The sequence below is a fragment of the Oryctolagus cuniculus genome, chromosome 3, assembly GCF_051225735.1.
Source record: "Oryctolagus cuniculus isolate XC-2025 breed Fujian yellow rabbit chromosome 3, ASM5122573v1, whole genome shotgun sequence".
Classification (NCBI taxonomy): domain Eukaryota; kingdom Metazoa; phylum Chordata; class Mammalia; order Lagomorpha; family Leporidae; genus Oryctolagus; species Oryctolagus cuniculus.
In genome coordinates, this window is record NC_142869.1 from 4,247,443 (window position 1) to 4,269,373 (window position 21,931).

A 21,931-nucleotide genomic window follows, 5' to 3' on the forward strand; every position below is an offset into this window, starting at 1 on the left:
GACTCGGGCCGCAGCTCTGGTCTGCCAAACGGGAACCGCGACGTCAAGATTTTCCTGCCCGCCACAGGTTTTCCTCTGGGACGGGGGATTTTAAACAGGGTCAACGGTGACATTAAGGGGAAAAGCCCTGGGGCACAGCCTGGCCTCTGGGTCTGCTGAACGCTTCAATGGACCAGACATCAACTCTTGGGAAGGCGACGGCCAACAGGCATCAAGCTGCATCCGCGTCTGTCGGCTGAAGCGATCACGTTCAGAAACTCTCGGCTCGTTCAAGGACAATCACCCAAACACAGTCCCGGACCAGCTTCCCGATGGCATCGTCGCAACGCTGCCCGCTTCTCCGAGCAAGCTCAGCTCGCGTGCCGACGCCTGCTCATCTGCTCATGACTGCTGGATCTGTCATCTGAAAACACGCACCCAAAACATTTCCATTTCTGCTGTTGCCTTGTACGTGAGTTATCACAAAGAAGCTTGTACCTCGGTTTTGGAATTAATTCTTCATTTCAGACTGCGTGTGTGTGTGTGTGTGTGTATGTGTGAACCCCTCTGCCTGACAGCACCACCCTGCTTAAGAAATGAGCTGAGTCTGACCATGTGTACAAAAAAGGGTATCTGGCAACGTCGAGTCTCACAAACATCATCACTACAACACATCACACACTTCCCCATCCGGACATCCACGGCTACAGCACAGAGGGGACGGCCCACAGCAGGGAGGAGGCGTCCGACGTGGCAGCTACGACACCGCCTGGGGTGCCTGGATCCCGTATCAGTGTGCCTGGGGTAGAGAGTCCTGGCTCCACTACTGATCCCAGATTTCTGCACCCTGGGAAGCAGCGGTGACAGCTCAAGCACTCAGGTCCCTGCCACCCGTGTGGGAAACCTGGATTCAGTTGTGGACTCCTAACTTTAACCTGGCCCAGCCCCAGCTGTTGTGGGCATTGGGGGAGTGAACCAGCACATGGGAATCTCTCTTGGTCTCTCTGCCTCTCAGATAAGTAAGTAAAATCTTAAAAGGCCCACACAGGGCCAGTGCTATGGTGCAGTGTCCTAAGCGTCCACCTGTGGCACCGGCGTCCCATATGGGCACCAATTCAAGTCCCAGCTGCTCCTCTTCTGATCCAGCTCTCTGCTGTGGCCTGGAAAAGCAGTGGAGGATGACCCAAGTGCTTGGGCCCCTGCATCCACATGGACGACCCGGAAGAAGCTCCTGGTTCCTAGCTTCAGATCGGCTCAACTCTGGCCATTGTGGGCATCTGGGGAGTGAACTAGCCGATGGCATACCTTTCTCTGTCTGCCTGTAACCCTACCTCTCAAATAAAAATCTTTAAAAAAAAAAAAAAAAAAAAAAAAAGGCAAGGCCCACACAAACCTCAAACCCTCCTTCACGCGTATGTCTGACCAACAGGCTGAGCTAAGCCCGTCCAGTGCCCACGCCACAAAGCGACCTTTCCAACCGCAGGCGTGGCTCTCCTGGGGCAGCCTGCAGATCCTCCGCTCCACAGCATTTCCTGCTGTAGAAGCCTGCGCACTAGGGACACTGGCTCCCCAACCCTGGGCTGGGTCACGTCGCGCTGGGAAGCCAGCGTCTCAGACAACATGTTTCCCAGCTTTAAACCGGGACTCCCAAGATCACTCTGCCATGTGGTAAGCCCCAATCTGCTAAATACTACTACTCATTTTCATGGAAACACTGTTTAGTCTTCAAAAATTAACAAACACTTCATAACCCATTAGTTCACCTGTTCAATAAACTCACATCTATGGCTTGCTTTGAAATGTGAAAATTCTCATTTTCGAAAGTATTCCTTTGCCAAACACACAGGTACATGTGTATATGTCAGCTCCAATCTAGTTTCTAACAAAATATGTAAGGAGAGAAACAGCAGAACAGAAGGGAATGATGAAATCTGCCACCCCACGAGACAAATGCAGCTGGGTGCAGGAAGCACCCCACGAGACAAATGCAGCTGGGTGCAGGAAGCACCCCACGAGACAAATGCAGCTGGGTGCAGGAAGCAAGCAGAGGCCAGCTGAGGTGCCCTGCAACAGCACACACAACACACGGACGCACACAGCGAGGCAGCCTCGGGACACCACCTCGACACTCTCGCGCTGTAACTGGTGGCACAGGCGCTCTGACCAGCACAGCAGCCCTGGCGCTGGGCCTCCTGTGGTCAGGACCACGCAGCTGCAGGGATGTGCTCTGGGCACCGGGAATGCAACCCGCGGGATGATGCAGAGGGTGGATGAAACCAAACCGAGGCTCCCGGACCGTACCACACAGTGGGGGGGAGTGACAGGGCTTCCACCAGCTCAGACACTTGGCTCAGACCACGGCTGCCCAGGTGCACTGGGCGGAGGTGACGAGCCGAGGGGAGGGCACTGAAGGACAGACTGACTTAGAATCTCCTAGAACAGGGACCACTCTGCCAGATAAATGCTGTGTGCCAGGAGGGTGCACACGTGTGGGATTTGAGGCCTAAAGCTGTGCACACGCATGTGATCACAGGGGGCCCTGATGGGTACCACGGCTGCAGCAGGGCTGGCAATGGGCACAGAGATGCCTGCTCGGGCTGCTGTCCGCTCTCCACCCTCATGGACCTGGAACCTCTAGGTTGGAAGGTCTCCTGTGTGAGACCACTGACCTGGGCTTGGAGCCTGGCAGGCAGACAGAAGATGGCATGCAGCTTATTTTCCTGAACACGCAGTGTGGCCTGGTCCAACAGCTACCATCAGAGCAGATTTTCACGTGTGGGTTTCCCTACTCAGCACAGGAAAGAGTTACCTGTACCCCCATGTTCATTGTAGCTCATAGCTAAGATATGGGATCAATCTAGATTTCCATCAGCTGATGACGGATAAAGAAATTATGGTATAGACACACTATGGAGTACTAATCACTGGTAAAAAAAATGGAATCCCATCGTTTGCAACAAAATGGATGCAACTGAAAACCATTACACACAGTAAACCAAGCCAGTCCCAAAAAGACAAACCCCATATGTTTTCTCTAGCTGTGGTAACTAACAGAGTCCCTGAGACACCATGTACAGGAGTGAGACTGGCACTCAGATCCGACGACTGTTTGCAGCCTGGTCTCTCCTGCCGAGGAACGCTGTTTCCTTCATACTATTTGCTCTTTACTTACTGTAGTGTTCATCTTTCGAGTATAAAGTAAACTGGAAATAGATCTTAGTAAAAATTAAGAGTGGGAATCAGAGAGGGAGGAGGAAGAAGGGTGGGAGGGGAGGGGGGGTAGGAAAATCACCACGTCCTTCAATCTCTATATGAAATACATGAACAAAATTTAACAGGATCAAGTTCCCCCAACAAACAAACAAATGCAGCCGTGCAATGTGCCCGGGGATGGGGCTCAGCACAGCGGGTAAGGCGGACTCGGGGCACCCGCACCCTGCCAGCGCCCGGGTGTGAGGCCCGGACCTGCTCCCAGTCCCGCTTCCTGCGACGCACACCACCCGAGGCCGCAGCGGGCAGCTCACGCGAGTAACTACGCGGTGGAGACCTGGACCGAGTTCGTGGTTCTGGGTTCCGGCCTGGCCCAGTCCTGGCAGCTGTCACACATCTGGAGAGTGAACCAGCATGTGGGAGATCTGTGTCTCTCCACCTCTCTGCCTTTCAAATAAAACAATTAAATGTACTCATACTGATCTTATGTGTAATTGAACTATGTGCGTGAACTATGAATTCCGAATAATTATCATGGTTTTTTCTTTACATTTAGCATCAATTTTTGGTAATTCTCTATATTTTCTTCCTTACAGTTAAGCAGGACCAAATTGGAAAAAAAAGATGATGTTAGTGCTTCTGTTATTGGAATACAATGGGCTTTTATGATCAAGTAATATACCGATCCATGTGAAACCTGATGTAATTTGAAATTCCCACCCAAAATAAAGTGCCTTTCCTTCTAAAAAAAAAAAAAAAAAAAAAGAAAGAAAAGAAAAAGAGTCCACGTTTAAGACGGCAAGAAGTGGGGCTGGTGTCGTGATACAGCAGGTAAACCTCTGCCTGCAACACTGGCATCCCATACGGGTGCCGGTTTCTGTCCCGGCTCCTTCACTCCCAATCCAGCTCCTTGCTGAGGGCCTGTGAAAAGCAGCAGAAGATGGTCCAAGTGTTTGGGCCCCTGCCCCAACATGGGAGACCCTGCTGGGGCTCCTGGCTCCGGCCTGGCCCAGCCCTGGCCACTGCGGCCATATGGGGAGTGAACCTCAAATGGAAGATTCTGTGTCTCCCTCTCCCTAACTCTGACTTTCAAATACACAAAATAGATATTTTTTTTAAAAAGTGATGCTTGTGAGGCCAACGCCCCTTAGCGTGATCTACAGAATACGATGCTTTCAAAGGGAACTCGGCCGACGAAAGGCCGCCAGGACCCACACGGAAAGGTGCTGATTCCACACCCACACAGCGGGCACCCGGGCTCCCTTCACCACAACACAGCAGGAGAGCAGAGCACAGAGCCGCTCAGATACAGGGAGACGGCAGCAACTCTTCCCACACGGTCCACGCCTTGTTCACGTGTGGGCAACCACTCATCTTCAAGCCACAGGGACTGTAAACCATGGGCATCTGGGGAGTGGACAGGAAAATGGGACTGTTTGTTCTAATTAAAAAAAAAAAAAACAAAAAAACAAAAAAAAACACAAAAATTCTACATCCAATTCAGTCACCACAACTTAAAAATCAGGGGAGGCCAGCGCCGCAGCTCACTAGGCTAATCCTCCGCCTGCGGCGCTGGCACACTGGGTTCTAGTCCCGGTTGGGGTGCCAGATTCTATCCCGGTCGTTCCTCTTCCTGTCCAGCTCTCTGCTGTGGCCAGGGAGTGCAGTGGAGGATGGCCCAAGTGCTTGGGCCCTGCACCCGCATGGAAAACCAGGGGAAGCACCTGGCTCCTGGCTTCGGATCAGCACGGTGCGCCGGCCGCAGCGCACCAGCCACAGTGGCCATTGGGGGATGAACCAATGGAAAAGGAAGACCTTTCTCTCTGTCTCTCTCACTGTCCACTCTGCCTGTCAAAAAAAAAAAAAAAAAAAAAAAATCAGGGGATGGGGGGCCAGCGCCGTGGCTCACTTGGTTAATCCTCTGCCTGTGGCACCAGTATCCCATATGGGCGCCAGTTCTATTCCCGGTTGCTCCTCTTCCAGTCCAGCTCTCTGCTGTGGCCTGGGAAGGCAGTGGAGGATGGCCCAGGTGCTTGGGCCCTGCACCCACATGGGAAACCTAGAAGAAGCACCTGGCTTCTGGCTTCGGACAGGTGCAGCGCCGGCCGTGGTGGCCACTGGGGGAGTGAACCAACGGAAGGAAGACCTTTCTCTCTCTCTCTGTCTATAACTCTACCTGTAAAAAAAAAAAAAAAAAAAAAAACCACCAGGGGAATGGGCGTCATGGCCCAGTGGGAAAGCACAGACTGGCTCGTCCACACCCCATATGGGAGTGACTGATTCAAGTCACGGCTGCTCCACTTCCGATTCAGCTTCCTGCTAATGCAGAGATGGAGTTCCTGGCTCCAGGCTGGCCTGGTCCGGCCCTAGCTGTTGTGGGCATGCGGGGAATGAACCAGTAGACGAAGCTCTCTGTCTCACCTTGTCACTCTACCTTTCAAATAAATCAATCTTTCTTAAAAATGATAAAATGTGCCTAATAAAACGTAGGGCCCCTGGCTTTCTCCTGCACAATACCAAAATACACAGGACTGACGGCTTCTCAGCCTAGGGTTGGAGGAGACACTGATCCTCCATTCACACACAAGTCAGCACTCCCCACGTGTCCACCACACTGTCCCGCACCTGCCCCTGATCCAAGGGGACAATCAAACGTCTTTAGAAAGACACGAAAATCCACAGTCACCAACATCCAAGTGCAGGGAACGAACCACCTGAAAGCGCCACGCGGGGGGGACCATAGGGCGGAGCCCCCTCTCCCCAGCCAAGACGGTGCCTGACGCTGCAGGCCTCCTGCAGGTGGCCTTTCCCACCGCCAGCACTGCTTGGCCTTCCAGTGGAGAGAACCCGTGTCTGGCCCAGTTCTAAGTGTTTCAGGCCATCGCTGACCATCGAGGTTGGAGCCCAGCACCACCAGCTCCACGCTTTTCACCCCACTAAGCGCTGACTCCCGCGCAGGCGCCTGCCCAGCAAGAGCTCCGGCGCCTGGAAGGCTGCTTCCTTCCAGAACGTGGCAGAGGCCTCCCTCAGAGACGGAATCACCGGCGCGGAGCAGCAGCGTCTGCAGAGAACGGGCTCCGCTTTTCAGTAACCCTCCACCTCCCTCTTCAGAGCCCAAAGAGGAAAGGACCGGGAACGCGAATGCTGAATGCAGAAACCACCACTTCCGTGTTAAAAATGCCAAAGCCGGCACCCAGGAAATCGGCCACACACCGCGAGCAGCAGACGGAACTGCACAGACCTGACGGACGGAGACGCGGGCCACGGTGAGTGCAGGGAGAAGGGCGCTGCACGGCCATGGTGCATGGACCTGCAGCCACGCATCCAGCCTAGCCCAGGCCACAGAGCCAGGGCCACGGACGGCTGTCAGGGATGGGCCTGCAGCCTGCAGCCATGCATCCAGCCCACCTCAGTCCCCGCACACCCAGAGCTCTGGTGGGGGTCCAGACAATGGACAGGTAGCCAAGTCAGATTCAGCTGCCCGGATCAGGGAGGCAGAGAGAGACATTAATTCTCTAAAGCTCCACCTCACTTAAGGACACCCCCCACCCCACCCCAACAGAGGAGGCAAGACCACCCTGCACCCCAAGTCCCACAAGCTTGCCAGCAAGCAAGAGCAAGGACGGCCCCACACTCCAGGAAGGGGGTACGGAGAGAAAGCTGGCGGGGCACACTTCTCCATCTGGGGTTAAGACATGGCTTACCTCTCCCTGTGATGGCTCAGAGTTCCTCCCCCTGATGGACCCCAACTTCATACAGGATGGGGCCCTCCCCGTGCCTCCCTTCTGCCTCTGCCTCCCAACCAGATGGGCGAGTGAGTGGACAAGCCGGCCTCCTGCAGGACACCACGGGCTGCGCTAACACAATCTCCCTGCCAAGTCACCCGAAGCCACCTGCTGGGAGCCACGGGAGAACTATGGGAGGAAAAGCCCACAGACGCTGTTCCTCCCCTGACCTTACTGATCTGAGTTCACCCTCTGCGTCGGCACACTGAGAAGTCAGAGCTGCGAAGAACGGGGTGCCCTGGTCTCTGGAAAGACAAAGCCGGGCAGGCAGTCGGCGCGGACCCTGCACTCCCCAAGGGCGGGCAGAGTAGACCTGGAGCACCACGCTCGTCCGCTCCCTTCTACACACAATGGACACACTAGGCAGGAGCTACAGGCTCTTGCTAAATGTCTCTCCCTGCAATGCGAAGGCATAAAGAGTATGCAAGGAAGAGTGAGCCCAGAGCCCAAAGTCAAGAGCATCAAAGTAAAAGGGGCTGGCGGGTGGTGACCCTGCTGGCGGGATGCGCCTCCCACCCGCCTTCCCCTCGCCTGGTGCAACGAGGGGGAGTCTGGAGGTTCCTGGGTCCCGAGCTATTCCTTCACTCCTGAGCCTCGAGTGCTTGGTCTGTGGACTTTCCGTGTCTTCCTTCCCTGGGGGTTCAGCTGTGGTGCCCCTGCTGAGGAAGGCCAAGCACAGAGGGCTGGCTCTGTTTGGCCAGCAAGGGTTAACAGTGAAAGTGCTTGTGACCTAAGTAAACAATAAGAAAGTATGCGGCCAGCGCTGTGGGGTAGCCTGTGGTGCCGGCATCCCATATGGGCACTGGTCCAAATCTTGGCTGCTCCACTTCTCATCGAGCTCTCTCTATGGCCTGGGAAAGCAGTGGAGGACAGCCCAAGTCCTTGGGCCCTGCACCCGCGTGGGAGACCCGGAAGAAGCTCCTGGCTCCTGGCTTTGAATCAGTGCAGCTCTGGCCACTGCGGCCATCTGGCGAGTGAACCAGCGGATGGAAAACCTCTCTCCCTCCCTCCCTCCCTCTCTCTCTCTGCCTCTCTGTAACTCTGCCTTTCAAATAAATCAATCAATCTTTAAAAAAAAAAAAAAACATACTGTATAAATGCTGCGTAAGCAGGGTAACTTCAGTTTCAAGAACTTTATAAATAAAAATATTTTAAAGACTAAAAAATCTTCAGAACAGTCACATAACCATAACAAAGTGGACATCAGTCCTTGTCAGATTCTGTAAAATCCAAATATTCCGTAGCCATCTACTGTTTCTTAAATGAGAGAATGATGAAGTGGAAATCCCCCAGGCCTGTGAAAACATGGAGTGAGCGTGCACAGTGCGTCGGCGCACTGAGGGGGGCACACAGCACTGCCGCAAGGCAGCCACAGCAGTGTTCTAAGATCACCACCCTGGAGCGGGACGCCCGTCTTCCCGCCACCACCCCAACCAGCCGGCATCAAAGAAATGCTCCCAACACAGGGTGCCCACCTGCCCCCCACCCAGGACGTCCTAGCTGGTGAAATCCCGACCTCTGAGGTGATCGGGTCCTGGAGGGTGGGGCCCTCACAGCAGGCCCAGTGCCCACACAGCGAGCAACAGGAGGGAGTCCGCCTCCTCCCTCTCTGCTCTCCACCGTGTCGGAACTCAGCAGCCAGAGGCCCTCACCGCACACCAGGCCGGTGGGCACCTCCCAGACACCAGGCCGGCGGACAGCTCACCGCACACCAGGCCGGTGGGCACCTCCCAGACACCAGGCCGGTGGGCAGCTCCCCGCACATCATCAGGCGGATCAGGGTGCTGGGCCGCAGAGCGCTGCGACTTTGCCGTCCTCGGGTACTAGGTAATTTCTAAGCTCCTTCCGCTGTGGAGAGCCACGGTAAACCTGACAGCCACGGAGGACACACTCACCTGCGGCGCTAAGGTCGGCGCCTTAATCTCCGGAACAGGCAGGGAATCAATGCAGCCCAGCAACACATGGGTGTGGTGCGGCTTCCAGAAAGTTCTACGTGCCAAGACCACCAGCTGGCCAGACTGAGCGACAGGCCCCAGTTTGGGGCCATCTACGGCACTTGCACGGCGGGGTGCGTTCAGCACGGCCAGTGGTAGCCTTGCCCCACCCCGATGATGGCTACCGCATGTGCACAGTTTCACTACCCTGTCAACAACCCTGGTTCCACCCGCCGATCGGTCCACCTCCCCAGAGGGCTGTGCCAGCAGGCCCCGGATGAAGACGGACAGAAGGGACCGGGGAGCCACGGGACTCGGGGCTGCATCCCAGGCCAGCGCTGTGGCAAAGGGGAGAGGTGACGCGGGGCACAGGGACTAAGTGGTGGGAGAAAACCAGGCGAGGACCTGCGAGGCCGCGAGGAGAAACCAGGGTATAAAAACCACAACGCACCACAGGGGTGAAGGGGTGTGAGAGTGGCAGGAGGCTCAGGGCCCCATCCCCAGGCAGGGCGGCCAGGCCTGCCCCACGGCCCCCGGGGCACCAGGGCCCGCACCACGGAGCGGACCTAAGACCCCTGCGTGTCCGCCAGAGGGGAGGCAGCGTCCGGAGGTGCGCTCCGGGCCCTCTGGTCAGAGTCCCGCTCCCAGGCGTCCAGCTCTGACTTCCCCCAGGCCCCTGGACAGCGCGGCCGTCCTCCCCCGACCCCCACCACGGGGCCGTGTGCCCTCCGGCTGGCAGCCGCCACCAGCAGGTGCCAGGGGTGTGACGCCCCCCCCCCCCCCCCCGCCTGCCCCAGCCTCGGGTGCGACGCCCCAGGGGTGTGACCCTCACCCCGCCTCTTCCACCGGCCCCAGCCTCTGGGTGTGACGCCCCCAGCCTCAGGGTGTGACGCTCCTAGCCCACCCACCGGCCCCAGCCTCGGGGTGTGACGCCCCCAGCCCTGCACCAGCGGGCCCCAGCCTCGGGGTGTGACCCCCAGCCCTGCACCAGTGCGCCCCAGCCTCGGGGTGTGACCCCCACCCCGCCCCCTGGCCCCAGCCTCGGGGTGCGACGCCCCCAGCCCTGCACCGGCACGCCCCTGGGGAAGGGCCCTCTCCGGGCACAAGCGGGACAGGCGGCCGGCGGCTCCGGGGTTCCCGCCCGTCCCAGGCGCCCCCCGCCCCTATTTACCGTCCTGAAAGACCCTCTCCACGTTGAGCCCGTACGTGGCGCACGTCTCGTAGTACGTGCAGCGCTTCAGGTCGTTGGACAGCTTCCGCGCACGCGCGTCGTCGATCACCCGCGGGTTGCTGGAGCTGATGGCGTCTGCAAGACAGCACGGGGGGCGGGGGTGAGGGGGCGCCGGGGGTGAGGGGGTGCCGGGGGTGAGGGGGCGCCGGGGGTGAGGGGGCGCAGGGGGTGTGAGGGGGCGCAGGGGGTGTGAGGGGGCGCGGGGGGGTGTGAGGGGGCGCCGGGGGGGGTGAGGGAGCGCGGGGGGGAGGTGTGAGGGGGCGCCGGGGGGTGAGGGGGCGGCGGGGGTGAGGGGGCGCCGGGGGGGGGTGTGAGGGGGCGCGGGGGGGGGGGTGGAGGGGTGCCGGGGGTGTGAGGGGGCGCCAGGGGGGGTGTGAGGGGGCGCCGGGGGGGGTGTGAGGGGGCGCCGGGGGGGGGGTGGAGGGGTGCCGGGGGTGTGAGGGGGCGCCAGGGGGGGTGTGAGGGGGCGCCGGGGGGGGTGTGAGGGGGCGCCGGGGGGGGGGGTGGAGGGGTGCCGGGGGGGGTGTGAGGGGGCGCCGGGGGGGGGGTGGAGGGGTGCCGGGGGTGTGAGGGGGCGCCGGGGGGGGTGTGAGGGGGCGCCGGGGGTGAGGGAGCGCGGGGGGGGGGTGAGGGAGCGCGGGGGGGGGTGAGGGGGCGCCGGGGGGGGTGTGAGGGAGCGCCGGGGGTGAGGTGGGGCAAGGGGGGTGAGGGGGTGTGGGGGTGTGAGGGAGCGCCGGGGGGAGGATGAGGGAGCGCGGGGGAGTGTGAGGGGGCGCCGGGGCGGTGAGGGGGCGCGGGGGGGGGTGACGGGGCGCCGGGGGGGGGTGAGGGGGTGGGGCGGCCGGGGGTGAGGTGGGGCAAGGCGGGTGAGGGGGCGCGGGGGGGTGAGGGAGGCGCGGTGGGTGACCGTGGGCTCCGTGTGCAGGGGAGGAGGGAGGCAGAGGGGCGACCAGGAAGCCGTGACCACAGGAGCGGGGCCCAGGGGCAGCCTGGGGGGCAGGGGCAGGGTGGGGAGAGGAGCAGGGCCGGGGGGCCGACACCTGGTGGTCCCACAGGCTCTGCCCCACAGGCCCTGTGCTGAGGACTCCCTGGAGGGCCTCGAGGGCCACCCAAGGCTGCAGCGGAGCCGCTGGGGGCCGCAGGGCACTTGGATGGGCGGGCCTGCCCCCGCCTCCCCCTCTGCCCCGGCCGCCCGCCCAGCGCCATCTCGGGGAGATGGAGACATTCCAGGGCCAGAGGCGTCAGCTCCAGCCACTGCGCTCCCGGAACAGAAGTCAGGCCGTACCGGCCCCTGCCCCGTCCAGTTCCCTGCGGAGGGCCGGCAGCCCGCCTGCGCATGCGCGCAGAGACAGCGCCCTGCGGCAGCAGCTGCCTCCCCGGCTCTGAGGGAACGGCAGGGGCACTCCCCTTCTTACAGGATAAAACCTGGCCATCGTCAGGACACGGGTATTCTCACTGTTTCTTTCCTTTTCCCTGTCTTCTCTTTCGCCCCTAAGCAGGAGGCCCGAAGAGGCAGTTCCTCGCAGGCCGGGACTCAGGGGTCTCTGGTGCACCCCAGGAGGGCAAGGCCTGGGAGACGGGCACAGACACAGAACTCCCGCGCCGCCACCTGTCTTACAGGCCAGCGCATCTGAGCCACCAAAAGGCTTCAGAAGTGCGTCTGCGCGAAGTGGGGACCAGGCCAGAGAGCACTCCTTTGGCTTCAACAGCACCCTGACCTGGGCCCCCACTGTGGGTGGAAAGCCCACTCTGTGTCCATGTCACCAGCTGAAGGAGTCCGCACCCAGCTCTTGACCTCACAGGAGCTCACCTGTCCACCGCACCCCACAGTCCTGACAGGTCCTGCTTTCCCCACAGACTGGACGTGGAACAGCCCCCACTCCTCATCCTTCAGGTCTGGCTGAGGCTGCCTGAGCTGGAAGGTTCCTTTCCCGCTGCCTGGCGTGTGGCCAGGCTACCACCGGCACACTCAATCCACAGCCACGGGGCAGCCCTGGCACGAGGCATGGGCGGGAGACTCAGAGGGCCACACCGCTCGCCATGCACGGGGCCAGCCAGCCGGCTGCCTCTGTCCTGAGCGCAGGAGCTCAGTGCAAAGGGCTACACCCCGAAACAGCAGACAACAGACCACAGGGCCACCCAAGAATCCCGTGAGGTCCCCTGAAGGAGTTCACACGGGAGCCCCGAGAGGCAGAGGTCAGGGTCACCCAGCCACAGCCCAGCCTGCCCAGGCGCGTGCGGCCCCAGCGCCCGGGGTCTCGCTCAGACCCAGGACAGAAACGCTGGGCTGGGTGGAGAAAACAGACGGACCCAATCTGATCTTTTCGGGCCAGACAGGGAACCTGTCAGCCACGGTGACTCCGTAGCAACAAAGGCCACGAGTCCAACACACAAACTGGGACCCGAGCGGCTCCAAGGCCCCCTGTGGGTTCTGCTCAGTAAATACCCCGATCGATACTTCTGCACACAGGAAGAGGCGCCTACTTGGGACTGATCTCTGCAAGCTCAAGGCACCTTCAGGCAGAACCTGCCTGAGGAAAGTCCCCACTTTATGGCATTAAAACAATGTTCAAGACGCTCCATTAAACACACCAAGTCTGCTTAAGCATACCAAGGACTGGTAACTTCTGATTCTGAGCCCTGCGTCCTTGTCTCCCAGAGGCCACCAGGGGGCGCCCAAGGCACAAAGAACCTCTACGGCCTTTGAGCAGATGTTAGCCGTGAGCGTGACCATGGGTCAGCACACACACGTGTGCTAAAACACACACGCGGAGGGCGTCTCCCCAGGAAAACCCAAGACCTCCGAGAAGCTGCTGCTGCGTTCCACACTGTTTCTCATGCAGACCTGAGAGGGGGCTCTGCTGAGTCCTAGCCAGGATGTCTCACTACACTCCACCTTAGTGCGATCATGTGGTGAACTTTCCTGTTTGCTCTACATGGCCAACTTCTCACATGGGACACAGGAGGGCAAACCACACGCACTAATCGTCAAGAAATGAGCCCCCCCGCAAAAAAAAAAAGCTAACAGTTTCTCTTGCCATGATCATTTTATAAGGCGGATGTCGGATGAGACTTTTCAAGATGACCTTCATCAGGTTCTTAAAACATTCTACGTTATGTCAAGAACAAGGACCCTGTGTCTGACGCGGCCACGTGACGGTCACTTAGGCAGGAGACCGTTCTAAGGGACCTGGAGAAAGCAGGAAATGCACCCAGTGTGGTTCTAGACTCCTGAAGTTCCGCTGTGTTGAAAATAAGACACTGATAAGGACAGAATAAAACAAGCTTCTACGTCAGGAGTGAGCATGGAAGAGGCTTAAGTTTTTAGATTCTTCATAGCTGGTTCACAGAAGAGAACATTAACAGATGACAGCACCGAACCCGAGAGAAAAGAGACCTTTCTCAGAGCACCTGGGCTGTGTGTGTGAGGTTTCGATGTTGCAGTCCGAGTGGCTTCTCCACAGAATCGGGTCAGGAAAGGACAGTTCATTTCTGTCACAGATCCTCACTGTAAAAAGTAAGCCTTCCATAGGGAATTTTTCCTTCTTTAAACCATTTCCGAATTCCTTTTACCCTTTGCAGCTCCTAGGGCCTGGTACACGCTCACACTCTGAAACGATGTCACACTGGGTGTCCACCAGCACTCGTGGCCCCAGGGCCAGGTGCACGCTCATAGCTCGGGCCGGTCGTCACTCACCCAGGGTGCCCACCAGCCCCTGGGGCCCAGTGCATGTTCAGCGTGGGCCGGTCGTCACTCACCCTGGGTGCCCACCAGCACCAGAGGGACCTCGCCCGTGCTGCGATAGTTGGCCATCCGGCTGTAGTAGTGGTAAACCGTCTGGAAACTGATCTCGTCCTCCAAGCTGAAGACGAATATGACCGCGTCCACCCACATGGCAAACTGCGAGAGAGAGAAGAGGCGGGAGTTGAGGGAGAGGCTTGGGGGGGGGGGGGCATGGAATCCTGGCGCCAGCTGGGATGGCGGGGCCTGGGGCCCCCGTGGCTCTGACACCTGACCCTCTGCCTCCCTTGGGGTGGGCTACTGTTGCACCCCAGAGTCCTCCGAGCACACCGAGCCTCCATGTTCCCTGCCCTGTCCCCACCCGGGCCACTCAGTCATCTCTGGCCTTGACGCCCCTGTCCTCTGCCCCACCCAACCAGCCCCTGCCTTGAGGACAGGAAGTGACCCTGCCGCCCCCCAGAGCCTCTCAAGGCTACTGGCGGCCACTAAGGTGAAGCAGGGAGTGTGTGTGTGAGTGTGTGTGAGAGTGAGTATGTTTCACTCTCAGTCTCTTGGTCCCCCAGGCTGGGGGGGGGGTGCTTTTCGGGGCACCACAACCTGCTCGGAAAGGCGCCCACCCAGCTGCTGGCCGCTCCTCTGTGCGGGCAGCCCCTCGTGTGGTAAAGGCTAAGCTGCCCCTGGACCCTCGCAGACGCCCTCAGAGAAAACTGTGGTTTATTTTTAGGGAAATTCACGAAAACGGGAGGATGCCGCGACAATGGCTCCACCCTGCCCTCTCACCGCGCTCTGCCTGACCTCCGCCGAGTCCTCTGTGGGGGCCCGTGTCCTCCCTCGTTGCTACCACCACCCGGCGAGGCTGGCGCGGGGGTGCCAAGGCCCACGCAGCTCCCAGGCTCCCCGCCCGCTCCCTGCCCGACACGGAAGACCCATGTTCCAATCTGTCTGACACCGGACACCCTTCTCTGTCCACGTGAAAATGGAAAACCAGCCCCCAAACCCTGCCCTCTTTCTAGAAAAGACGCTGTTCTCAGGTGGTCTTGCGTGCTGAGCAACCCCCTCACGGTGGGTTAAGCTGCAAAGTGTGCTGGGTGACGGGCGAGACGCACACAGAACCACACCGCGGAACACCATGCGTCCTGGTGACGCTCCTGAGACTAAGCGAGGGCGAGCACTGGGAAACAAAGCCTCGGGGTGAGCCTGGGAAGACCCGGCTACAGCAGCGCTTCCTCTTCGATTCCTCCGCCTTCCATGGTCTTTCTTGTTTCTCTGGAGAAGCGGACATGGGAAGAGGGCTTCTTCCCAGGGCCAGACCTCAGCCGTGGGAACGGAGGCTGGGAGTGGGCAGAACCACGTGCAGCAAACACACCCGTCTCCATCCTCCCCAGGGTGTGCCGACTGCCTGGGCACCTGGTGTGCTGGGGCGCTGGGTAAGACCCGCTGCTCTATCGGGGCGCCCTCCACCTGCCAGCTGCCCTGAGCGGCCCCCGGTGGCCACAGGGAGACCTGCAGTCTCATCCAGCCCTGATTTTCCAGGCTGTCAGGATATCTGCCGTACCAGGAACGCTGACTTCCACCGGGGTTAGGTCCTCCGTGGAGAGGCGTTTGCTAGAACAGGGGCCGACCCGCAGCTCAGCAAATGCTCTCTCAGGGCAGAGGCATCGGGAGCTCCACGGGGGCGGGACAGCAGGTGCACCTGGCCTTAACCCCTTCAGCAAGCTGTGGCCGAAGCTCTCAGGGCACCAGGTCCTCATCCTAACACTGGGAATGACCTCCCCTGGGGCGGGCCCGGGGATGACAGGACACAACGGCGTCACCCCGTGCAGCTGTGACATCAGCATCAGAGACACAAATAACAAACAGCTGCTGGTCATAAAGTGATGGCTTCATTAATGAATTACAGCGGCTGCGGGGAGGGGACGGATCACGCTAGCGGGAGCCGGGGCACAGTCCAAGCAGTCAGGCCATGCAGAATTTTCCACGGGTTTTAGGGAAGAGCTCCTCTCAGAGGACACGGCCCCTGGGAGGCAGCGCTGGGTCTCGTCTGCCCATGGTGGACTTTCTAGTAGGGATCCGTGCAGTAACACGGGCGGCCCTGACCCCACGGCCAGCAGTCAAACCTCTCCTGCCCCACAGCCACCTCAAGGAGGGGAAGACGACCTCCTCCCTGGGCCTTGCTTCCCAGGCCGGGTAGTTACTCAGTCTTAGAGGCCATTCTCGTCACAATGCAACTCTGACCCGGGCCCTCGCTGCAGCTCCTGTGTCAATCAGGGTGAGCCACAGGCCCCGCCGTCTCTGCGTGGGAGGGAGCACAGCTCTTCTGGGAGCCACTAAGACGGCTCCTGTAGGCTTTGACCCGTCCCTGGGGTCCGTCTACACTGCCAACACCTGCTCTTTGCCAGGGTGAGCGGGAAGCCCGTGCCTGCTCACTCCACAGCGCTTATGGGCTGGGAACACTGGGCCAGGGGACCCGGGGACTCCCACACCTTGCCTCCTGCAGTGTCCTGCTGCCCGCTGGCCGCGTGGGAACCTGAGCAGAAGAGCCCTCGCTGTGGCAGAACACACAGGGCGGAGCCCGACTGAGACGGGAGCTCAGCTCCATCTCCACTGCAGGCCTAGGACAGCAGCAGCTGGGCGCCACAGTTGCCCTGTGCCACACTGATCTGCACACACTCGGCCTGTGCCACACTCGCCCTGCACACACTCGGCCTGCGCCACTCACCCTGTTCACACTCGCCCTGCACACACTCGGCCTGCGCCACTCACCCTGTTCACACTTGCCCTGCACCCTGTTCACACTTGCCCAGTGCCACACTCACCCCGTGCCACACTCGGCCTGCGCCACACTCACCCTGCCTCACTGACGCTCAGCTCACTGAGCCACCAGTGCTCCTCGCTTCTGCTGTGTCAACTACAGGACCTTTCCCTACCACGACTCAAGTCAGTGCCGAGAGGGGACTTTTCACATCTGAGCCCCCCGACGTCAGAACACACCTCGTTACTGATGGCGTCACAGTCTGACCGGTGGTGTTTTCCTCTCACGTCCTGGTGCGTCTTACAACCAGTGGTGTTTCAGATCAGCGGGTCACGGGAAACCCCTAACGCATCCTAAGTAGCTGCGTGGCCATCCCACACGTGTGCACCACGCCTTCAACCACCCAACATCAATACCTTTTCTCTCTTTGTAAATGGCTGTAATGGCCTGGGCTGGCCATCTTCCACTGCTTTCCCGGCATGTTAGGGAGCTAGGTAGGAAGTGGAGCAGCTGGGACTGGAACCGGCACCCACACAGGATGCCGGCGTCACAGGCAGTGGCTGAACCCGCTGCACATTCAACACCTTTCATTGGGGTCACCCTCTGGTCCTAGGCATCACTTTCACAACAGGGGAAGTCCCAGAAGTGACCCCACAGCAATGTGCAGCACTGAGTCTGCATCGATGGGCTGGCCGGCTCCGCCTGGTGCCTGGCTACCTCCTCATCGACGGGCTGGCCGGCTCTGACGGACGGAACAGCAGACTCCACGTCCAACCAGCAGCTTACCACACGTCAGGCTGCTGGATGGGAAAGGAGCAAAAAGCAAAAAACAAAACAAAACAAAACAAAAAAAACCGGCAGCAAGTCCCAGATGCTATTTTAACGGAGTTGACAAATAAGGGCAGATGGTGCCTTTCCTCCCTCTTCAAAACCAGAAGGTGAAAGACTCGGGCCCACAGCCCGTGTTCCAGGGTTTCTGTGTCCCCTCCTCGGAGCGCGCACGACAAAACCCGGATCTGCTGGTTCCAACAGGACCCTAACAGGCAGAGGCAGCACGTGCAGTACTCACCTGCGCCTCCGGGGGGCCCCCTTCATCACGAATCAGCAGCAGATAGCTCTGGCCGTCCACCACAATCTCTTTCTTGAACCTGCCACCTGCCACACACACACAAAACAGCTCGTTACAGAGGGGACACTGGGCACGGGGCAGGGCAGAGACGTGGGCTTCCCTTGTGGCAACACATGCCCCCAGCCACAGCCCTGGACGTGACTGCCTGCGTCTCTAGCAGAGGCTTTAAGGAACCAGATCTGAATGGCTCAGCAGCCCTGTGGGTTTCTGGGCGGGGCACTGTCCTGCAGGAAGCACAGGACACAGCGGCTGTCATTCTCTCTGTGGCTTCGCAGGCACGGGAGGCAAACCTGCCGTGCCCGACAGCTGCCTGGGCTGTGGCGTTGCGACAGACAACAGGGCTGAGGACCTGTGTTCTCCTCAAGGGAAACCCAGTTCTGGCAGGAAAACACAGAACAGCATGACGATGGTGTTTCCGGAATCACAGTTCACGAGTAAGGGGGGGGGGGGCTGGACTACTACACACGTGTTAGACAGCAACTACGAGGGGCGCCGGCACGCACACGCACAGGCCGACACACAGCAGCGCGGCAGCACGCCGGGTTAGCGGCGGGAAACCACCAGGGACCGACCACGGGCACGGGGTGCAGACACAGGAACCCCCACAGGCTGGCCCCTCACGTCCACAGCACCCGAACGGGACCCCAGGCTGGGTCCTGCGCCAGCCCCAAAGACAAAGTCGGCCGCTCGGGAGCCTGGGCCCTGCGTCTGTTCTAGTTGCTACCTCGCAGGATTCACGATTTTCGCTTTTCAGACGGGAACGCGCCAGACCCTGGCTCTGCCTTTCGGCTCCTCTGTGCAGGTGGCGTCCAGAAACCCCACCTGAACTCCAAATCACAACACACTGGGAACACCACGGGAGCACCGCCAGCAGCCCCGGGGCGGTACATCTGCCCTTGGCTACCCAGGGTCACACCCGCTCCTGCCCCTGTGACCGGGACCCCCCTGCCTGAGTCTGGTCCCTCGGGACCACCTCGCCCCACCGTACCCCAAGAAGTGACAGCAACCAGAGAAGGCCACTGGGGGAACGGATTTCCCGTGCGAGCTGCACACGCACAGGAACACACGTGTGCACTCACACTGACGCCTACACTGATGGGCCGGAAGCCACACTTCTTCAGTGTGTTCAGTGACAAAAACGAAGAACAACCTTCCAGCTTTCAAAGTTGGCTGCTCCCCTCCCCTAGTCACCGGGAGGAGAGGGCAGAGCCCCTGGGAATCGGCCAGGTGGGGCCCCCGAAGGTGGGAAGGCACGCGGGACACTGGCTGGGGACCACTGAGGTCAGCCGCGCAGAGACCAGCACGGGCCTGAACCCTGGGCCGTCCTCTGCCAGCTGCTCACCTCTGCGCCTCCGCGTCGCTGGCCATCAGACGGGTTTGACAGCTTCCCAGCGGGCAAAGAGAGCCAAGTGAGCACAAAGGACCGGGCACAGTGCCCGCCTCGGGGGGCAGCACGGGCTGGGCCGGATGTTACGCACAACGCCTGCCTTTTCGGAAGACGCAGCGAGTGTCTAACAGCCCTGCTCTCCACAGAAACACGTGCAGAGGGCCTGGTGCTAACCACCAGCACTTCCTTTTTCTTTTAATGACTTTTTAAACAAAGGATGCTGGGAGCTAGCTATTTCTTGGGGAGATTAACTGATTTCAACCCTCTTAAGAAAAACAAAAAAAACCTAGGAAAAGGCAATCTGTCGACTCTCTTCCCAGCGAATTCCCACCGGTGTGCTTCCTCGGGCTTGCGGGGAAGGCGCTGGGAGCCCCTGCGGGAGCCGGGGGGGTGGGGGGGGCGGAGCCAGGGAGACAGCCACGGGGACCGCTTCACATCAAGCCTATGGAGGCTGGCTTTCACGCTGGCTTCTAAAACCCTCCAATCGCACGAGAACACCTGTGTCCGGAGCTCTCTGAGCGAGTTCAAGGCAGCTCCCAAGCTTCCAAGACAAGAGCTGGGGTCCCGGGTCCCTCCGGGGCGGGGCTGGCCAGTAGCACTCTGCCAGCGGGCCTTCAGCGGCAGCCTCTGGCCCACGGTTAGGAGAAACTGAGGCAAGCACCCCCTCCCCCCCACACACACACCGGGCAGGAGGTGAGGTTTGAGCTTCCGAGGCCCCTGCAGGAGGCACGTGGAAAGCCCTGGCCGTCCACACGTGCGCTCCAAACAACAACACTGACTTCATGCCGTGTTCACCATCACCTCTGCCACGGCCAGTCTCTCACGTGTGTCTTATCCTGGTCAACACAGCTCTGCCCTTCCAAAGGCCCCAGAGAGGACAGCGCCGAAGCCCACATCCGATCTCATCTGTTCCTAATTGTCTTGCTGCACATCCCTCCACGGCCTCGCCCGTGGCTTGCACCAGTAACCGGCCCCGCCTCCTCTGACGCGGCTGTTACCGCACACTGTAGAGGCCAGGCAGCTGGTCCAGCGGGTGAGACACCCGGTAAGGCTCCTGCATCCCTGCATCCTGCTAGCAACCCAGCTTCACGGCTGCCGCCGGCGTCCCCCGATGCAGCCCCGGGAGGCAGTGGTGAGTGCTCTAGTGCTCGGCTGGGTTCCTGCCACCCTGTGGGAGCTCTGGACTGAGTTCCTGGCGCCGGCGCCGGATGGTCCCATGCGGGAAGTGAACCAGTGGACGGGAGTGCCTGCAGGCTCCCACCCTCCTCCTGATCGCTTCTTCTCGCTCCCTCTCAAATCGTTTTTTTTTTTTTTTAACATTGGGATCTTTTATTTATTTATTTTATTTTTTGACAGGCAGAGTGGACAGTGAGAGAGAGAGACAGAGAGAAAGGTCTTCCTTTGCCGTTGGTTCACCCTCCAATGGCCGTCCCGGCCGGCACACCGCGCTGATCCGAAGGCAGGAGCCAGGTACTTATCCTGGTCTCCCATGGGGTACAGGGCCCAAGCACTTGGGCCATCCTCCACTGCACTCCCTGGCCACAGCAGAGAGCTGGCCTGGAAGAGGGGCAACCGGGACAGAATCCGGCGCCCCAACCAGGACTAGAACCTGGTGTGCCGGCACCGCAGGCGGAAGATTAGCCTAGTGAGCCGCGGCACCGGCTGGGATAATTTTAAGAACAGGTCGGTATCCCGAAGGCTGGCCTCTGAATCGGACGCCGTCGGCACACCTGAGTGCAGCAGGCTGGATCAGCCATCCCAGGAACCCAGGGCACCCCCACCGCCGCCGTCGGGCCCCAGGGTGGGGGCTGGAATGTGCAGCCGACCGCATCTGCCCACGGAGACTCTGAGGTGGCACCAGGACTCTCTGCAGCCGTGGAAACCCCCTCCCTCAAATGGGATTCCTGCCCAGGTCTGGTGAGGCCGGGGGAGGTAACAGCCGCGCACAGAGCCCCTCCCTGCACACAGGGCAGGAGGCTGGGAGCCAGGGCCCACACTTCCGCGCTTGATTTTCTGGAAGTTTCACCCGCAGCAGAACTGAACGTCTCGCCTCCTGGGCACGACTCCCACACGGCAGGCACAGCTCTTCCTATCTGCGATCGGCCTTGGGCCACAGCCGGAAGCTTCCGGCTCACTCCCGCGGCAAGTCGTCACGGTTCCCGGAAAACTGCGCCGGCGGCTTAGCCTTCCCCTGAGAGGGCACTCGCAACGCGGCCGCATCACCTCCTCCCTCAAGCTCCCTGCAGAGACGTGCGTGAGAGCTGGACCTGTGTGTGTCCACTGCAAATGACCAGCTCCCGGGGAGAGAGGGATGCAGCTGTACTCCTCAGAGTTATTTATTTACTTGAGAGCCAGAGACAGCATAGATAGAGAGAGAGAGAGAGAGAGAGAGAGAGGCAGGGAGAGAGAGTGTGCACACTCCCATCCACGGTTCACTCCCCACAAATGCTGGTAACGGTCAAGGCCCCCAGGTGGGTGGCAGGGCCCCAAACACTTAGCCTCACCACTGCCTCCCAGCGTGCGCATCAGCAGGCAGGAAGCTGGCGTCAGGCTGAGGCCACGGGTGGATCCCAGGGGTCTTAACGGGCACGTCAGCCTCTAGTCTAACCCAGCCACTGCTGATTCCCAGCCTGGCGGTAAGGACGCTGGAGCAGGGACCACAGCCATGGACCTCCCATGACGGAAGCCCAGGCCCGGCAGGGACACGGCACAGGCCGCGCCGAGAGAGGTGAACCTGTTCTCGGGCATGCTGTCAGTCCTCCGTAGAGGGGGAAAAGCAGGC

At 60.0% G+C, this 21,931-nt stretch overlaps 1 protein-coding gene across 22 annotated transcripts in view; it reads right to left on the bottom strand.

Annotated features, from left to right (window-relative positions):
* Nucleotides 1-21,931, bottom strand: part of AGAP1 (ArfGAP with GTPase domain, ankyrin repeat and PH domain 1) — a 514,165-nt gene that overhangs the window by 303,641 nt on the left and 188,593 nt on the right. For all 22 annotated transcript variants that reach the window (XM_070071494.2, XM_070071492.2, XM_089328880.1 and 19 more), the window contains 3 exons: nt 17,703-17,788; nt 13,899-14,040; nt 10,080-10,214 (listed from right to left, as the gene is read on the bottom strand). In XM_070071494.2, the coding sequence (XP_069927595.2) occupies nt 10,080-10,214; nt 13,899-14,040; nt 17,703-17,788 (363 nt within the window). The remainder of the gene's footprint in view (nt 1-10,079; nt 10,215-13,898; nt 14,041-17,702; nt 17,789-21,931) is intronic.